The sequence below is a fragment of the Antechinus flavipes genome, chromosome 3 (genome assembly GCF_016432865.1).
Source record: "Antechinus flavipes isolate AdamAnt ecotype Samford, QLD, Australia chromosome 3, AdamAnt_v2, whole genome shotgun sequence".
Lineage (NCBI taxonomy): Eukaryota > Metazoa > Chordata > Mammalia > Dasyuromorphia > Dasyuridae > Antechinus > Antechinus flavipes.
In genome coordinates this window covers 493,040,571-493,059,484 of record NC_067400.1, presented here as the reverse complement: position 1 = coordinate 493,059,484, position 18,914 = coordinate 493,040,571, and the positions used below count along the sequence as shown (strand labels likewise).

Genomic DNA, 18,914 nt, shown 5'->3' with positions numbered 1-18,914 from the left:
GAAAACAAATATTAATTGCTTATTTTATGACAAGCATTAGGATTATAAGTACAAATAGAAAGAAAGACAATATCTGACCTCAAGTGGTTTATATTCTAATAAAGAAAGACAACACATGAAACTAAAAATTGGTGACAAGGGAAGAAGTTATTACAGAGCATGGTAGAAAAAGTTCAGAAAATCAAGAGTGAAACTAGAAAGTAAAACATTGCTGGCCTTTCCTTAAGTGCTTTTCTTAAAATAGATGTTTTGAGAAGAACTAGCCATTCAGAAGAAGGGGTTGGGGATTGAGGAGTAAACTTCCAGTCTGAGAAGTCTAGGAGTTGAGTGAACTTCCAGGATGAGAAGGCTTATGAAGCATGGAGGGAAATGTGAAGAACAGATTGTTTCCACAAATTGTCAATTAATTAATTTTGGCACTTAACTCTGCACCTTCTCACTTCCATTTCCTTATAGAGTTTGACATTCATATAGTTGGCACTAACATTCACGATTGTAAACACACTAAAGCAATCTCCCCTTTATAAGGATTTCACTAACATTTTTACATGATAAATTCACACTGATTTTAATGGGATTTGGGAACATGTACTTCAAAAGGCATGCTATTTGCAAAGGGAAAATCTCCTTGCCCTTGGGAGACCATATGGCTACAATCCATCTTTAAATTTCCATGGATGCATCAGAAAATGAAGACATTCTAATCCTTGTTCACAAGACAATTTTCATGAGCCAACAGTAAATATCTAACTCAAAAAATCCATTTGTTTTTATTTCCAATTACAAATCCACAATCCACAAATACCACAATCATACAAATAGACAAAGAGAACAAAATGGTAATGTCAAATTTTTAACATGTAACTCCACAGGTATATTTTATAGGGAGCAATATTTTGGGTACTATTCTCTGCGAGGTTTTTGAGACCTAAGTTTCAGCTCTAATTCTTTTTCACTGATCATACTACATACAGTTATTGGAAGCTAAAAGAAAAGTTCGTTTTAACCATCTGGTATCTCACACATACAGAATGGCATACATGACGCAAAACATTTTATTTTAAAAATTGCAATTCTTAGTCTGTGACTATATAAGTTCAAATAAATGCTTTTGGCAGGAATAAATTGGTGTGCATATATGTGTGAATATTTTATATTGTATTTTTCTTTTAGGTCAGAACTTTTCCTAAAGCTGAGCTCTTATTATTTTTTTCACATATATTTTATTTTTAATTTATGTATAAAATGAGCATTTCTATAACATAGTACAATAAAAAGATGATTGCATATGAAACTGCAAATCTATTACCTACAACTTGATAAACATGTAGAATTCTCCGCAGGCATGCTTACAAAGAAAGTTGACATAGGCTATCATAATTTTATGAAACGATTGTGTTTAACTTAAGCAGAGTGCTTTCTATGTGAAAATTATAGAATAAAGAGATAAAGATAAAAAATGGAATTACTTGTATCTTTAAGAAGTTTAGAAGTTTTCTTTTTCTTTTTTAGGAAAATGCAACATGTAGAAATATAAACTACAACATTTTGAGGAGGGAGAAAACCCTAACACTGGTGGGCAATCATGTTCTAACATTTGAGGAAGACTTTCTGAAAGAGATAACACTTGAGTTCAATCTAAAGGAAGATAAGAATTCTGGAAGATTAGGAGCAAATTCATTCTAAACATTCCAAGAAAAGAAATGATCAAACAGAATCTGGTGAATGGAATGTTCAACTCTTAGAAAAGTTTTCTGGCATAGGAAACTTGCAGAGGGGAGCAATATAAAATAAAGGAAAGAGAGTTGAAATCAGATTGTAAAGGGCCTAAAAAACTAATGTAAAGTTATCATTCACCCTAGAAATCCAGGGGTCATGAAGAATTTTTAATTTAGAGGAAACTGGATGAAGGGAAGAGGTATAAGATTCATATTAATGGGGAAAATGATTGTATAGGGGATGGATTGTGGAGGGCAAAGAAAATTCTTCAGTTCTATTTGTAAATTAAGGGTTTGAGAATATAATTTTCAATGTAAAAAAATGCAGTATGTGTGTGAGAGGAGATGGGGGTCTTGGACTGGAGGTGTGAATTACTAAGCCAAACTACAAAATCCTATTTAAAGGATAGTTAAACCATAATATTAATAGAATCAACTCAAGTGAGGGTCCTAAGAACATGGAGTATAGAGAAGTAGAGGAGAAGGAAAAAGAATGTTTCCTTGTTTTTCCTGTCTTGAGCTCTGGACAAAATAATGGAAAATTATATCATAAAGGGATTTATTTATTGTATATGCTGACAATTTTGCATTGATATCTTACTTTCCATCCTTTTCCTTTGGCCTTCAGGTACTCTATGTGGTTGCTGTTGTTGCTGCTGTTGTTTTTAAGATCATAACATATTAATTTAAGTACTTTCTTATAACTCAAAATGATCTTCTTCAAAAACTATTTTATTTATTCTTATATCTCTTCCCCCTACACACCAACCTTCCATCCTCCTAAGCCTGGCTCATCTTAGCAATGAATAAGAAAGCAATCCAACTATAATGTATATTGAAACAAAAATGATGAATGATGAATCACATATCTGTTCCTCTTCCAGATTTCATTAGGAAACAGAGGAATCGGTGGAGAGGGTGTTACAGAGTGCCCTTTCTTCCAATTTTCTCACCAATTTTCTTCTTCCTCTCCAATTGGATTGTGACAATCCCTCTTATTCCTATTCTTGTGAAAGAGAAATCAGTGTCTCCCATTCCACTTCCACTCTTGGACCCATTCACTTCTTTGCCCACTAGGGTCTGTCCTGCTTCATTTTCAGATTAATGTGGCTGCTCACATGTCTTGGATGATTAAGAAGTAATTACTATCATTTTTCTAGTAAGATGGAAGATGACCAGGTATCACTATCTGTCCTGTTCCTATACTGTCTTCTACCATATCTTTCCTTCTGTCCTACTACTATATTATCCAGACACTAGGATAGTGCTCCTTGTCCTGTCAATGTACCTTAAAGATTTGTAGGTCTTGCCATTGCATTCATTTTTGTGTATTGTTTGGCCCATTTCGAAAATGAACACTTTGAAAACATGGACAATATCTCTTTTATATTTGATTCTCCATACTTAGCACAGCAATAAGCAAATAGCAAGTGCTTAATAAATTATTTTCCCCTTTATTCTTACCAATCAATAAGCATTTTAAGTGCCTATTTTGTACAAAGAACTGTGAATAACCATAGAGTATGTAAATTTATGCATACAAAATCACAATTTATTGCAGATTAGAATCACAATGTACTTTGTATACATAATTTTATCTTTCCCTCACATCAGTCTTGAGAAGATTACTGTATGATAATTACCCATATTTTGTATATAAGAAAGAAGGAGGTGAATTTCTGATTTGCCTCAGATTCAGGGAAGGCCTAGAATCATGCCTTGTTTTTAACAGCAACAGTGTGACCCTGGGCAAATTAGATAATCTCTTAGTTCTCTGGACAACTGTTTCACTACAAGTTGTCCATCTTTTTCCTATTATATCATATATAGATTTTTCATAAACTTTTATTGTAGTAAAAGAAAAGGACTAGAGCACTCTTTCAGTGCTGGCATTATTTTTAAGTCAAAAAGCGCCAGTTTTGGATTATGACAGCAGCAGTAAATTCCATTGTGATACATTTAGTTTATTTTTTAAATCAAATGTGATTTTGTGGGTGAGTAAGGAAAAAAATTCCTGAAGTTTGTTAATGCAATCCATGCTCCAAATTTTTTAAAACAACACACTTTAAAAAATGAAACTTACTTTTTTTAGAGACAATATAGTGCATGTTGTATTTTCAGCAGATCTTTTATGATTATGCTAATCTTTAAAAATAGGCTAAGTATTCACTAGACAAATCTTTTGACAGATAATTAACACCTTGAGTAACATGCACCTGCACACACTCTCTGTGGATGAACTCTGCTAGTCTCCAGGATCAATAACAGCTCAGCACAATTCCAATCTCATTTATATGGGATACTCTTTGCACATTTCCCAGTTAGCCTGACCGATTCTCTTTTTTTCCTGGTGAATTGAGAAATATTTTCTCAATTTTCTCCAAAATGTCTATTCAAATGGAGCTGCATTATACACAACTGTTGAATCTATTTTTGTACCTAATTGTGGCATTTAAATCATAAGGAGGGCAATGAAAAGGACATTGGACTGAGAAAGTCTTATCAATTGATTTTCCCTAATTCCACAGTCATAAAATGTCAGAGATTAGATTCTTAAACACAAGTCTTTCTTCTGAGACAAGCACTGTATCCACTAAGTAATACTGCACCTCTATGTAAATTGTACTATGATCATTAGGAGAAGGAGGTCACAGGCCAGAGATTGGGAGATTGGTGAAACCCAGACTGAAAGAGGATAAAAACAATGGGGAATGGAAAGGTGGAAGAAGATGTGGGAGACATGATAGAGATTGCAGAAAGAACAAAAGAATGTTCCTCTCTTCCAAATACTGAAGAAAGGTTGCAAATAAAGAAAATATCATTGGACTTCATGATTTGGGAGTTGACCATATTTTAGAAAGGTTGCCTGTAGTTAGGAAGTGATGTTAAGGTAAGACAATGTTTAAAAAAAAAAAAAAAAAACAAGTCATTGATCATTGATTACTGATATCATTAAGAAGTTTATTAGTGAAAGGAAAAGGAAAAATCAAAACTCTTTGAAATGCCCCAGTTGCTATATAACAAAACCATGCTGAGTGTTTATCTACTAATATTGTATCAATAGAGTTTTTTAAACAGCAACAGCAAGATATTCAAATAGGAAATAGTATTTTTGTAGTGCTCATTGAATAGTCATCAATTCTAAAGTTTATACACCATAAGATTTGACTTCCAGACTTAGAGAATACAATTTAATAATGTTTATCTTTTTAATGGAATTGGGTTTCTTGATAAGGAATATGTGTGTGTACATATAATATAATGTTATACATGTATTGTGTTTAATAGCTTCATTTTACTATTTATATGCATTTGTTAAACATTCCTTCCAAGCTTCTAAGAAATATAAAGAGTTGATGGAATGATGCAAGGTAGGTGTTTTGGTGGTTAAACTTATCTCTTTAGATAGAATTTCAAATCATTTTTTATAAGTCTCTTTGAGGTGAAATTGAATTGTATGGAATGACTGATTGTCAAGGACATCTGAGCAAATGAGGTATTCACTTTATTCAGAAACCATTCAAGGATTTCTTGATGTTTTCATTTAATTTGCTTCATATCAAGCAGATAAGTTTTCCTTTGAGACATATAGCTAAAGAAATAAAAGATTAATAAAAGCCAAATAAGTTTCTGCATTCCTGCAGAGTTTGACATAAAGCCTTAATATTATTCTGTTTCCTTAGCATAGATAAAAATACCTGGATACTGTGATAGGAGTGTTCTTGTCACACACCTTCCAAGTTCTTCTGTTATTGACCATAAATTGAAAACTTGAACAATGAATTAGTGCACCAAGTAGAATAAGATATCTCTAGGGTTCATTTCTTAACATAAGAAATGGAACTTAGGAAAAGAAATGAAAACACAAACAAATTTGGGAACACCCCAAACCTAAAGATTTCAGATACTTCTTCCTGATAATACTCTGATGAGAAACATAGACTGAGCTCACTGAATCTCTTGAATGATAACTTAGCTTAATCTTAAGACTTAGAGGAGGAAAGAACAAGAAGACAATAAAGTTTCCTGTTTTCATTGTAGGGCTAAATACATGCAGAAAGTATGGCATCAATATCAAATGAAACTGAATATCATCATCATAATAATCCATATGCAAATTTAACTTAATTTTAAAAATTAGACACTAACATCTTTTCATTGCAATTCAAATATGTTTGGTCATCAGCATTATCTTATGTAAAGTCATACTCTCTTACTCTGTCCTTCTGCGAACGACATCCTTAATTCTTTAAATAGAAAAAGTATTTTTCTAGGGTGACAATAGGATTGATTACTCTATGTTATACACAAAGTTGTAACACAACTCTTTTCTTAAACAGTGAGGTAAAGCAATGGGCAGAAAGTTGGACTGGAGTCAAGAGTTCAACTTTGGTCCAGGATATATAAGTAAATGTATAACTCAAAGTAAATCCCCTAACCTCTCTCAGATTTATTATTTTAAAAACGAGGATAAAAATAGCACCTATCTCTCATGGTTGTTGTGAGGGTAAAATAAGATAATTATTTGTAAGTTGCTTTACAAACATTAAACCTTTATATATAGACCATTATTATTATTATTGGAAACTTTGTCTACATATGCAAAGAGAATGTAGATATTAAATTAAATAATACTTTACTTTTGCATCTTTACTCTCAAGCTTCTTGAACATGCATTTTTCTCAATAGGACTTAATAAATTTCTGAGGTACGTGAGAAGAGTGAAGATAAGCATTTTTAAGCTCAGATCTGACCATATCACTTATCTGCACAATAATCTACTTTAGCTCCCTATTGTCCTTCTGAGTACGAAATGTACATTTCTCTGTTTGCCATTTAAAAACCTTCTCTAAAATTCCTCCAAACTATTTCAAATGATATAGTGATGTCAAAGCACTTAGCATATAGTGGCTGGTATATAACAAACACTATATAAATGTTAATTATTATCATTATTAATTACCTTTCCAGACTTATTACACATCACTACTCTTCATGCACTACTCTGTCCAGTTAAGTTAGATTTCTTGCTCTTATACCACATTTCATTTCCAATTTTTGTTCCCCACATATGTTCTTATCACTTCTGCCTTATGCTTTAATTTCACGACTCATCTTCAATGCTACCTGCTATAGCAGCCTTCTTAAAAATTAAATTTCCCCAAGGTATATGTAAAAACAACTTTTTATATTTGTTTTTAAAACTCTGAGTTCCAATTTTCCTTCCTCTCCCCCCATTTTCCTCCTCCTCAGAAAGAAGATAAGCAATTAGATACAAGTTATACATATATAATGATGCGAAACATTTCCATAATATTTATGTCATGAAAGAAGACATAGGCCAAAAAAATTTTCAAACCTCAAGAAAAATAATTAAGTATGCTTCAGTCTTTACTTAGATATCATCAGTTCTTTCTCTGGATATGGATGGAATTTCTCATCATAAGTGAGTCAAAGTTATTTTGGATCACTGTACTGCTGACAATAGTTAAACCATTCACAACAATAATTGTTGTTACTTTGTATCCAGTATGTTTTACTTACCATGAGATTATGTAAATCTGTCTAAGTTTTTTTTTTTTTTTTTTGAGAAAGATCTTGCTCATCATTTCTGACAGTACAGTACTTCATCATAGTCACAAACCACAATTTATTCAGCTATTCCTAATTGTTGGCCATACCTTCAATTTCCAATTCTTTGCCACCAAAAAAGACTCCTATAAATATTTTGATTTATATAGGTCTTTTTCCTTTTTTAAAATCTCTTTTGGGATACAGATCTTTTGGTGTTATTCCTAGGTATGCATAATTTTATAACACTTTGGGCATAGTTCCAAATTGCTTTACAGAATGGCTGAATCAGTTTACAACTCAACCAACAATGTATTAGTATCTTTTTCCCCATGGCCTCCACCATTTGTCATTTTCCTATTCTATGCTATTGGCCAATCTAATAGGTAATGAGGCAGTGTCTCAGAATTGTTTTAATTTGCATTTTCCCAATCAATAGAGATTCAGCATTGTTTCATATCCTAATAACTAGCTTTATATACTTTATCTGAAAATGTTTCGTATCTTTTGATTATTTGTCAATTGGGAAATTGCTCTTACTTTTATACCTTTTAAAACCTTGTTAGCTGTGTCTTTATAAATTCTTTACTACATATGTACTTTATGTCAGTTTTAAAAGGGCTCCTAAGGAAAAAAAAATGAATGTTATATTCCACAACTGATTGTTTAATTTAGAAACATAATCATAGTGGATTAAATGATTTTTTTTTTAAATTTGAGTTTCTGTGGAGATAGGTCTATAAATTGCACAGAAACATCTGTTATGATGACTGTATCTGCACTGAGACATTTTTAAAAACCAGTAGGAATTTTGGCTGACCACAGGGTAATAAATAGGTCTAGGCATAGACATATTTTCAGGAGGCAGATGTAATAGTGAAACTTAACATTTGAAAACTTTCCCATTTAACTTTTCACGGTAAGTTCATTTAGGAGCAAATATTCTCTCAGTAATATTTTATTGAATAGAGATGTCTTAGATAAATGCAATCTTAAATTGACCAAAAAGTACTGAATAACTCCATACTAGTTTATGTAATATTTTCTTCTCTAAAATGTGATATTCTCTGGGAGCAGGTTTCTTGGGGGGCTTCTGAAGGCAGCCTTTCTTTCAGTTCAAGTGCATCCAGGGATTAAAGTCCAAATCCTTTATTGTCTCTTTTCAAGTCTTGTCCTTCCTTGAGCCTGGTTAGCTTTCTTAGAGGCCTAAATCTCTCCTTGGTTCCTGCCGCTAGTCCTTTGCCTCTGCCAGCTTCCGCCTCTAGCTTCCTCCAAATGTCTCCAGCCAGCACAAAGGTGGAAGAAGGAATGACTTCTGAATGTCCCGGATGCAATCCTGGTTGAGGTTCCTAGCTTATATATGTTCTCTTAAAGGTGTGATTCTTGTAGAACTCTAATAGGTACTAAGTATATCAGTGAACTAGAGAATTGTTAAGTACCATGCTAAATTACATAACTGACTTAGCACCTTGTAAGAATCCTAACAGGTTTATGTTGTATTTTTTTGTCTTTTAGAAAATTTATGTGTGTTTATGTGCCAAGTACAACTTTTTATTTGATTGAATTGATTATTTCTTTTTCTCCTGATTTTTTTTTTATCTCCTTTTCACATATGGATTGTCCAACTCCTAAAGAAACTAAATAAACTTTACATAGTTCCAGTATAATATATTAAATTCAAAATAATGTTAAGGAGTATCAAAGCATTCTATATATATATTTGGGTTAAGTTTAAAGACCAATGCATTTTGGGAATAGCTGGATGCATTTGGGTTTTCCAGTCGGTCAGAATATATTCTTCTTCATTCATCCTTCTAAGAAATATTTCATAGAATAATAGCTTTGAAAAGACATTAGGCAACCAAGCATAAATAAAGAGAGTAGAGCATTAGTAAAAACACATAGAGGAAGTGTGGTATAATAGCAAAGATGATAGATTTAAAATTGAGTTCCAAGTTTTAACATTGCCTCTTGCACTTATTACCTTTATGATTACCTTTATTTAATCTCTTAGTAACTTAGACACCTCCATAGTTTGATGTCATGACAGATTACCTGTCTACAGATAGGGTATTCCAACACCCAAAACTCCCCTTCTTAAAGAAATCACAATGCTTCCAGTTTCTATAAAAACATAGGTAGTACAAGAAAACATGAATAATAATTAGGCAGTGAAAAGTTTCAGGTTAAAAAAGGATTCAATTATAGAAAGAATTTTAAATTCTGTTGTTCCCTATGTCTTCAATAATAAATAAATTGGCAAGCTAAATACTAAGATGAAAATCATCTTAAGACATAAATGCCATCCGTGTACCCTGGCACTAAAAGTTTCAGTAACAGGCAGACTGAACAAAAATAATTTTGAAATATCTTTAACCTTCCAATCAAATAAGATTCTCAAATCTCACACTTATGGATTTTTTTTAGTCACATGACAAAGCAAGCCACATACTATATATAAAATCTAATGTGGTACTTGACTCCTTTAATGAAAAGCTTTATTGTGAATGTACAAATGAGATGTTTAATCTCTGAAATACTCAAGATAGATGGCAAAACCTATAATTATGGGATCATCACTTCTGCTTGAATTGCACTAAAAAGTTAAAGTTCTAACTGCTCATATTATTGAAAAAGTAATAATAATTATAACTCTACCATGAAGTATTAAAAGCTGAAAACTCCATTCTAAGACTGCTGAAATAAAAATGTAATGAGAAAGTGAACCTATAAAATGCAAGCAATTCATACAAGTATGTTATATGAAGCTACTAAATCGCAGAGAAAATAACTTCTGGGCTTTTATTTCCGTAGTCGTTTTGTCAGTAACTTTATGGTGGAACGAGGGTGCTATCACAGTGCAAACTCTTCATCTATGGATCATGTCTTTTCTAAAAGCAGAATGTTCTTACTAAATATACCTAATTTCAATCTTTAAAAAAAAGAGAGAGAAAAAGAGTAAATGCTATTCTGATTTTATAGGTTCTGTGTTCAAGCCTTGAGTGTAATGATCTCTCAATAAATTTTTATCTTTCCCATTTGAAATGGATGACCCCTTCTGTCCATGCCATGTCACTTACCATCATTGCGTAGTGTGAGTGGTGTTGGAGGGCTAAGAACTCGAGCATTTGTCACGGTATTTTTCACTAGGCATATGTAACTGCCAACATCTGAAGTTTGTACTTTAGAGATATAGAGATTGCCTGTCTCCTGGGAAATGAAGCGTCGGCTGTCTTCTGCCACAAAGGAGGGAAACTCATTAAACACCCAACTATAGATGATCTCTGAAAATACACAAAAGAGAACAGAGGACATTGTACTAAGAAATAAACAACATACAGGAAACATTGCACTTCAAGGAAATCATACTATATGCTTGTACCAAATAGATTTTCATCCAGTTTTCTCTATCATCTTCAAAGATCACATACTTAGGATTTAACATTCCAAAGTCATATAAGTTTTGATAAATATAGAAGAATTGGTAAGTAATTTTATCCATATTTTCCCTCAAATTAAGAGTAGTACAAACATTGAAATTACAAAGGGTGATTGTACAAGAGAAAAAATTTCATTGTACTGAGTTTGACTCATTAATTAAAATTCCCTAAATTTTTTGTTAGATGGAACCATTTAGGATTTTCCCAAATTCTCAAGATAATACTGATTAGGAGTCACATCACGGGAAAGATCTACAATGCTGCATTTAGAAGTACAAGATTGGATTAGTAATATTGAGTGTAAAATTCCTGAGCAGATCAGGTGAAGGATCACTGATGTTAGCTTTGATGCTTTTTCTCTAGAGAGGAGTGAAGGTAAAGAAATATCCATCTATTCATTGGGAACTCTTGTCTTAAAATCTTAGGCACAAATTCTTAAAATATGCACTTTAAAAACATATATTTTGATAACTTCATTTTAATAAGAGTTGACTTCTTTTTAATCTTATGTACTTCAAAAATGATTAAAAGTATTATTATGAGGTGTCTATATGCTTGATTAGATGGCCATAAGGATCCATGAGACAAAAGATGTTAAGAACTCCTGGTATAGGGACTTTTCTTCATGTGGGAACAAAAATAATATTGCAAAAATTGGGAAGAAAACATGTTGCATGAGATAAGGCACTAACTGAACCTGAACTAAAGAAAATCTGGATTCAAATCTCACTTTAGATACGTTCATTTTCCTTAGTCTTCCTTCCCATATACAAAATGAGAATTTTAAATTTGATTTCCTCTATTGATATTTTGACTTCTAAATCTGAGATTCCATGATATTATGATACTATGAAATGAACAAGAATCATAGAATATCATATTTAGAGAACATGATAATTATCTACTCCTAACCATATTCTCAAAAGAATTATTACCATATCACATTTTTGATAGTTTTTATTTGAATAAATCTAATGATCACATTATTTCCTTTACAACTTGTATTGTTATCAATGAAAACGTTGGATTTATATCCAGAATATGTTAGACCCAGAAATTTGGGTCTGAATGTTTCATTAGGAGTTATCTACAAAATGTCTTTCTTGTGGCATAAAATTCCCAAACTTATCAGGTCTATATGAGACCAATGAACCCCTTTAATTTCTTTAAATTAAATTTTTTCTCTGAGCGAATCATTGCTTCTATCAATTCCAGTGATTTAGTACCTTGTTTCAAGTTCTGGCCCATAAATAGGATCTTGTAGGATCAGATCAACCATACTGAACCATACTAAATTAGATAACTATTGTCTCTATCAATTACACTGACTTAGCACCTTGTAAGAATCCTAACATCTCCCGCTTTCTTTTGATTTAGAACATAGGTGGTCATGACCTCCCTGACTTCTCAAGGAGGTGAGAACCCCCCAAAAAGAAGTGATCACGCCTTCCCATACTGCTCAAAAAAAGGAGTGAAAACACTATAAAAGGAGGTGATCACGCCCTCCCTGACATCTCAGGAAGGAGATGAAAACACAAAGAAAATGGGAAATCATATCAGATTAGCGGGTTTCTGAAGGGGCTCACTTGAAACAGGTAAACATAAATCCATCAATACGGAAGGGATTACACATAATTACATAAATTACATAAGCACATAGTAACATAACAGGGGCTAGTAGTTATATAACAAATAACATGAATCAACACGCAGAATTATACATGCCCATAAGTCCCAGAAATAGTGCAAAAGGAATCTATTGTCCATTAGTTCATGTGCCAGGAATCCCATAATTCCTGCAAGTTTTGAAGTTCTGCAATAGTCTCATCTTATGTTAGAGAATCCAATGATTCCTGCTGGTTTTAAAATTCTTTCACAGTCTCATTATCAGCCATGCTCTTTCAGTGTCAGATGGTTTTTAGGTCTTCTCCTTTGTTTTGAGGACCAGTGGGAGCCCTTGTGGCATTTTGGACATGGGCTTTTGGGTTTCATTCTCTTACCCTGTCCTCTCACTCTATCTCTATATCTACACTGAGCTCTCAGATGTCCTATTTCTCCACACTGAAAACATCAATGAGTTTCTCTAGAAGTCCCTTGCCAAGAGGGACCCTGCCTTCCCATGTTCATTATAGTCTGGGTATAATAAGCATTTGTGCCCACTGTGGCACAGTGTCTTATCATCTCCTCTAAAGAAGCATCTTTGTGCAGTCCTCATATAATTCTTTTGCAAACCTTACAGCATTTTCCTTAGCCAGTTATCTTATCATAATTCCTGTAGCTGCATTTTCTCCAATGATGCAGCCCCATAAAGAGTGCAATCCTTTTTTAAATCATTGATTTTTTCCAGATCAAAAGGAGTGTATCTTCTTCTTTTTTGACCTGAAAAGTCAAGCTCTTCAATCACAGAGTATGCATTTATTTTTAAATCAGATATATCCTGTCCTTCTCTCTTAGCCTTAACCAATGCCTTTTGTAATCTTGTCATAGGTTGCTTCATAGGAGATGCTGATTGTGTCACTGCCTCTCCCCCTCCTCCTTCTCCCTCCTTCTCCCTCTACCAATAAAGGGTTAATTGAGGGAAGTAAGTCAGGGGATGGGAAATGACCTAATTTCTCCTGCTGTGAAGCATCACACTCAAAATTGTACTTAACTCCATTCGTATCTGATTCTTCATCCTTTTACCAAGTTTATGGTTCCTTATCCAGGCAGAATTATAGAATAATTAAAAAAAAATAACTAAAAAAACAAATGAGAGACTTTGAGGAAAAATTAAAAAAAAAAAAATCCAACATAATAAAAATAGGGAAAAGAAAAAGTTAACCAAGTAAAAAAAGAGATACAGTACCTTAAAGATTAAAATAATTCTTTGAAAATTAGAATTGTGGATTTTCATGACAAGCCTCTGAATTAATGCTTGACTGAAAAAAAAAAAAAAACCCACAAATAGTTACCAAGAGAAGACATCCTTGAAATTCACCAGGAAAGGTCTGTTTTTACTCGAGGGCAGGGATGGTTTTAGATCGGGTGCAGGCTGAGGGCAGGCAGCAGCAGCAAGAGTTCTGCAGGCAGCTCACAGCTGAGCAGACTGGAGTGGGGTGGGGTGTGATCTCAGCTGTCTTGGCATAGACAGCTTTGGTACAGGATTGGCTAGTTTGCCGTGGCAGCAAGCCAGCAAACAACCAGAGAAGCAGAAAAGCTAAAAACATTGAGGGGTGGTGGTGAAGAATACAACCCCAAACAGCTGGAATCTCTCAGGACCTAGCCACCTCTCCCCCACAGTGTTTCAGCATGCTCTCAGAGTCTCAGAGCACAGGCGCAGCACAGCCATCGTTGTCCTGCTAGTGCCTCACTGCTATTCCCTCCTCCCACCCTGCAGTCTGTAGAGGAAGCTTGGTAACACCACCCAGCCAAAAAAGAAAGCAGATTCCTTTTTTTTTTTTTTTTTTTCTTTTTTTCTTTGCTAGTTTGTCTTTGAATCTTCTCTGACAAAATGAGCAAACAATTGAAATGGACCTTAACCATTGATAGCTTCTATATGGATAGAGAGCAGACTCTAAACCCTGAAGAGACTAAAAACAGACTGTCTCCAGGTTAATCCCCAAAGGAGGAGATCATCTGTTCCTCAGCACAGATGAATCTCATAGACGAAATTAAAAAGGCTCTCACAAGAGAGCTAGAAGAAAAGTGGGAAAAGGAGAGGGGAGGCTTGGCAAGAGAGTCTGGAGAAGTCATCCCACTCATTTAAAGACAGAGTGGATAAAAAAATCAAATCATTGAAAAATAGAATTAGTGAACTGGAAACAGAAAATAGCTCTCTAAAAAATAAAATTGGCGAAAGGGAAAAAAATTCCATAGAACAAAAAAACTCACTTAAAAACTCAATTGGACAATGAGAAAAAGATATTTTAAAAAGTGAGTGAAGAAAATACTTCATTGAAAATCAGAATCGAAAATAGAATTGAATGACTCAAGGAAACAACAAGAATCAGTCAAGTAAAACCAAAAAAATCAAACAATGGGAAAAAATGTGAAATACTTTCTTGGGAAAACAACAGACCTGGAAAATAAATCCAGGAGAGACAATCTGAGAATTATTGGACTCCCAGAAAAATATGATGAAAAAAAGAGCCTGGACACTATTTTCCAGGAAATTATCAAAGAGAACTGCCCAGAAGTCATAGAAACAGAAGGTAAAATAGACATTGAAAGAATTCATCCATCACCTACTGAAAGGGATCCTAAAATCAAAACACCAAGAAATATAGTGGCCAAATGCCAGAACCTCAGACAGAGGAAAAAATACTGCAAGAGGCCAGAAAAACTGAATTCAAATAGAGAGGAGCCACATTAAGGATTACCCAGGACCTAGCAGCATCCACATTAAAAGATTGAAGGGCCTGGAATATGATATTCTGAAAGGCTAAGGAACTCGGTATGCAACCAAAAATAACTTACCCAGCCAGAATGATTATTTTTTTTCCCCAGGGAAGAAGATGGACATTCAATGAAATAAATGAATTTCACCTATTTTTGATGAAAAAAACCAGAACTTAACAAAAAGTTTGATATACAAATATAGAACTCAAGAGAAACCTAAAAAGGTAAAAAAGAAATCTTGGGAACTATATTTCTGTTATAAAGATGTATAAAGAATACATGTATACTTTATTCTAGAAACTAGAGGTGGAAAGGACATTGTACCAGAAAAAGGGTAAAGTGAGGGTACTACATCTCACGAAGAGACAAAGGAAACCTATTATATCTGAGAGAAAGAATGGAGGAGGATGAATATAGTGGGTTTCTTACTGCCATCAGAATTGTCTTTAAGAGAAAAATTTTAGACATATTCAGTTTATGGTGAAACTTCTCCCACTTCATTGAAAAGTGGGAAGGGAAAATTGAAAAGGGAAGGAATAAGCTAAGTAGAAGGGAATAAGAAAACTGTGAGGAAAAGGAGTAAGATAGGGGGAGGAACTCTAAGGCGGGGGGAGGGATATTAAAAAGGGAGGGCTGTGAGAAGCAAGTGATGCTCACAAGTTTAATACTGGGGGGGGTAAGGGGTAAAGAAGGGAGAAAAGCATAAATAGGGGTTAACAAGATGGCAAGTAATACAGAATTGGCCATTTTAACCATAAATGTGAATGGGGAAAACTCTGCCATAAAGAGGAAGCAGTTAACAGACTGGATTAAAAGCCAGAATCCTACAATATGTTATTTACAGGAAACACACCTAAAGCAGGGAGATACATACAGAGTAAAGATAAAAGGTTGGAGCAGACTCTACTACGCTTTAGGTGAAGTCAAAAAAGTAGGGGTAGCCATCCTGATCTCAGATCAAGCTAAAGCAAAAATTGATCTAATTAAAAGAGAGAAGGAAGGGCACTATATCTTGCTAAAGGGTAGCATAGATAATGAAGCAATATCAATATTAAACATATATACACCAAGTGGTGTAGCATCTAAATTCTTAAAAGAGAAATTAATAGAGCTACAAGAAGAAATAGTGGGAGATCTCAACCTTGCATTCTCAAAATTAGATAAATCAAACCACAAAATAAATTAGAAAGAAATCAAAGAGGTAAATAGAATACTAGAAAAGTTAGATAGATCTGTGGAGAAAACTAAATGGAGACAGAAAGGAGTACACTTTCTTTTCAGCAGTTCATGGAACCTATACAAAAATTGACCATATATTAGGACGTTAAAAACCTCAAACTCAAATGTAGTAAGGCAGAAATAGTAAATGCATCCTTTTCAGACCATGATGCATGATTCAACAAAAAGCCAGGGGAAAACAGACCAAAAAATAATTGGAAACTAAATAATCTCATACTAAAGAATGATTGGGTGAAACAGCAAATCATAGACATAATTAATAACTTCACTCAAGAAAATGACAATAATGAGACGTCATACCAAAATGTATGGGATGCAGCCAAAGCGGTAATAAGGGGAAATTTCATATCTCTAGAGGCCTATTTGTATAAAATAGAGAAAGAGAAGGTCAATGAATTGGGCTTGCAACTAAAAATGCTAGAAAAGGAACAAATTAAAACCCCCCAGTCAAACACTAAAGTTGAAATTCTAAAAATAAAAGGAGAGATCAATAAAATTGAAAGTAAAAAATCTATTGAATTAATTAATAAAACTAAGAGTTGGTTCTATGAAAGCACCGACAAAATAGACAAACCCTTAGTAAATCTGATTTAAAAAAGGAAAGAGGAAAATCAAATTGTTAGTCTTAAAAATGAAAAGGGAGAACTTGCCACTAACAAAGAGGAAATTAGAGCAATAATTAGGAGTTACTTTGCCCAGCTTTATGCCAATAAATTCGACAACTTAAATGAAATGGAAGAATACCTTCAAAAATATAGCTTGCCCAGATTAACAGAGGAAGAAGTAAATATCCTAAACAGTCCCATTTTAGAAAAAGAAATAGAACAAGCTATTAACCAACTCCCGAAGAAAAAATCCCCAGGACCAGATGGATTTACATGTGAATTCTACCAAACAGTTAAAGAACAATAAACTCCAATGCTATATATAGGGATTGAAGGAGTCCTACCAAACTCCTTTTATTACACAGACATGGTATTGATACCCAAACCAGCTAGGTTGAAAACAGAAAAAGAAAATTATAGACCAATCTCCCTAATGAAAAAAGATTACAGAAAATCATCCCCGGGATAATACACTATGACCAAGTAGGATTTATACCAAGAATGCAGGGCTGGTTCAATATTAGGAAAACTATTAGCATAATTGACTATATCAATAACCAAATAAACAAAAACCATATGATCATCTCAATAGATGCAGAGAAAGCATTTGATAAAATCCAACATCCATTCCTAATAAAAACACTTGAGAGTATAGGAATAAATGGACTTTTCCTTAAAATAATCAGAAACATATATTTAAAATTGTCAGTAAGCATCATATGCAATGGGGAAAAACTGGAACCTTTCCCAGTCAGATCTGGAGTGAAGCAAGGTTGCCCACTATCACCATTATTATTCAATATTGTATTAGAAACACTAGCCTTTGCAATAAGAGTCGAGAAAGAGATTAAAGGAATTAGAGTAGGCAATGAGGAAACCAAACTATAACTCTTTGCAGATGATATGATGATATACCTAGAGAACCCCAGAGATTCTACTAAAAAGTTATTAGAAATAATTCATAACTTTAGCAAAGTTGCAAGATACAAAATAAATCCACATAAATCCTCAGCATTTTTATATATCATCAACAAAATCCAAGAGCAAGAGATACAAAGAGAAATTCCATTCAAAATAACTGTGGATAGCATAAAATATTTGGGAATCTATCTACCACAGGAAAGTCAGGAATTATATGAGCAAAATTGCAAAAAACTTTTCATACAAATAAAATCAAACTTAAATAATTGGAAAAATTTTAAGTGCTCTTGGATAGGTCAAGCGAATATAATAAAGTTGACAATACTCCTAAACTAATCTATTTATTTAGTGCTATACCAATCAGACTTTTAAGAAAATATTTTATTGATCTAGAAAAAATAACAATAAAATTCATATGGAAGAACAAAAGATCGAGAATCTCAAGGGAATTAATGAAAAAAAAATCAAATGAAGGTGGCCTAGCTGTACCTGATCTAAAACTATATTATAAAGCAGCAGTCACCAAAATTATTTGATATTGGCTAAGAAATAGATTAGTTGATCAGTGGAATAGGTTAGGTTCATAAGACAGAATAGTCAACTATAGCAATCTAGTGTTTGACAAACCCAAAGATCCTAACTTTTGGGATAAGAATTCATTATTTGATAAAAACTGCTGGGACAAGTGGAAATTAGTATGGCAGAAATTAGGCATGGACCATACTTAACACCGTATACCAAGATAAGATCAAAATGGGTCCATGATTTGGACATAAAGAACGAGATTATAAATAAATTAGAGGAACATAGAATAGTTTATCTCTCAGACTTGTGGAGGAGGAAGAAATTTGTGACCAAAGATGAACTAGAGACCATTATTGATCACAAAAAAGAAAATTTTGATTACATCAAATTAAAAAGCCTTTGTACGAACAAAACTAATGCAAACAAGATTGGAAGGGAAGCAATAAACTGGGAAAACATCTTCACAGTTAAAGATTCTGATAAAGGCCTCATTTCCAAAATATATAGAGAATTGACTC

At 33.4% G+C, this 18,914-nt stretch overlaps 1 protein-coding gene across 1 annotated transcript in view; it reads right to left on the bottom strand.

Annotated features, from left to right (window-relative positions):
• Positions 1-18,914, bottom strand: part of CNTN5 (contactin 5) — an 853,760-nt gene that overhangs the window by 360,034 nt on the left and 474,812 nt on the right. Inside the window, exon 5 of the mRNA XM_051986848.1 lies at positions 10,370-10,573. Coding sequence (XP_051842808.1) covers positions 10,370-10,573 — 204 coding nt within the window. The remainder of the gene's footprint in view (positions 1-10,369; positions 10,574-18,914) is intronic.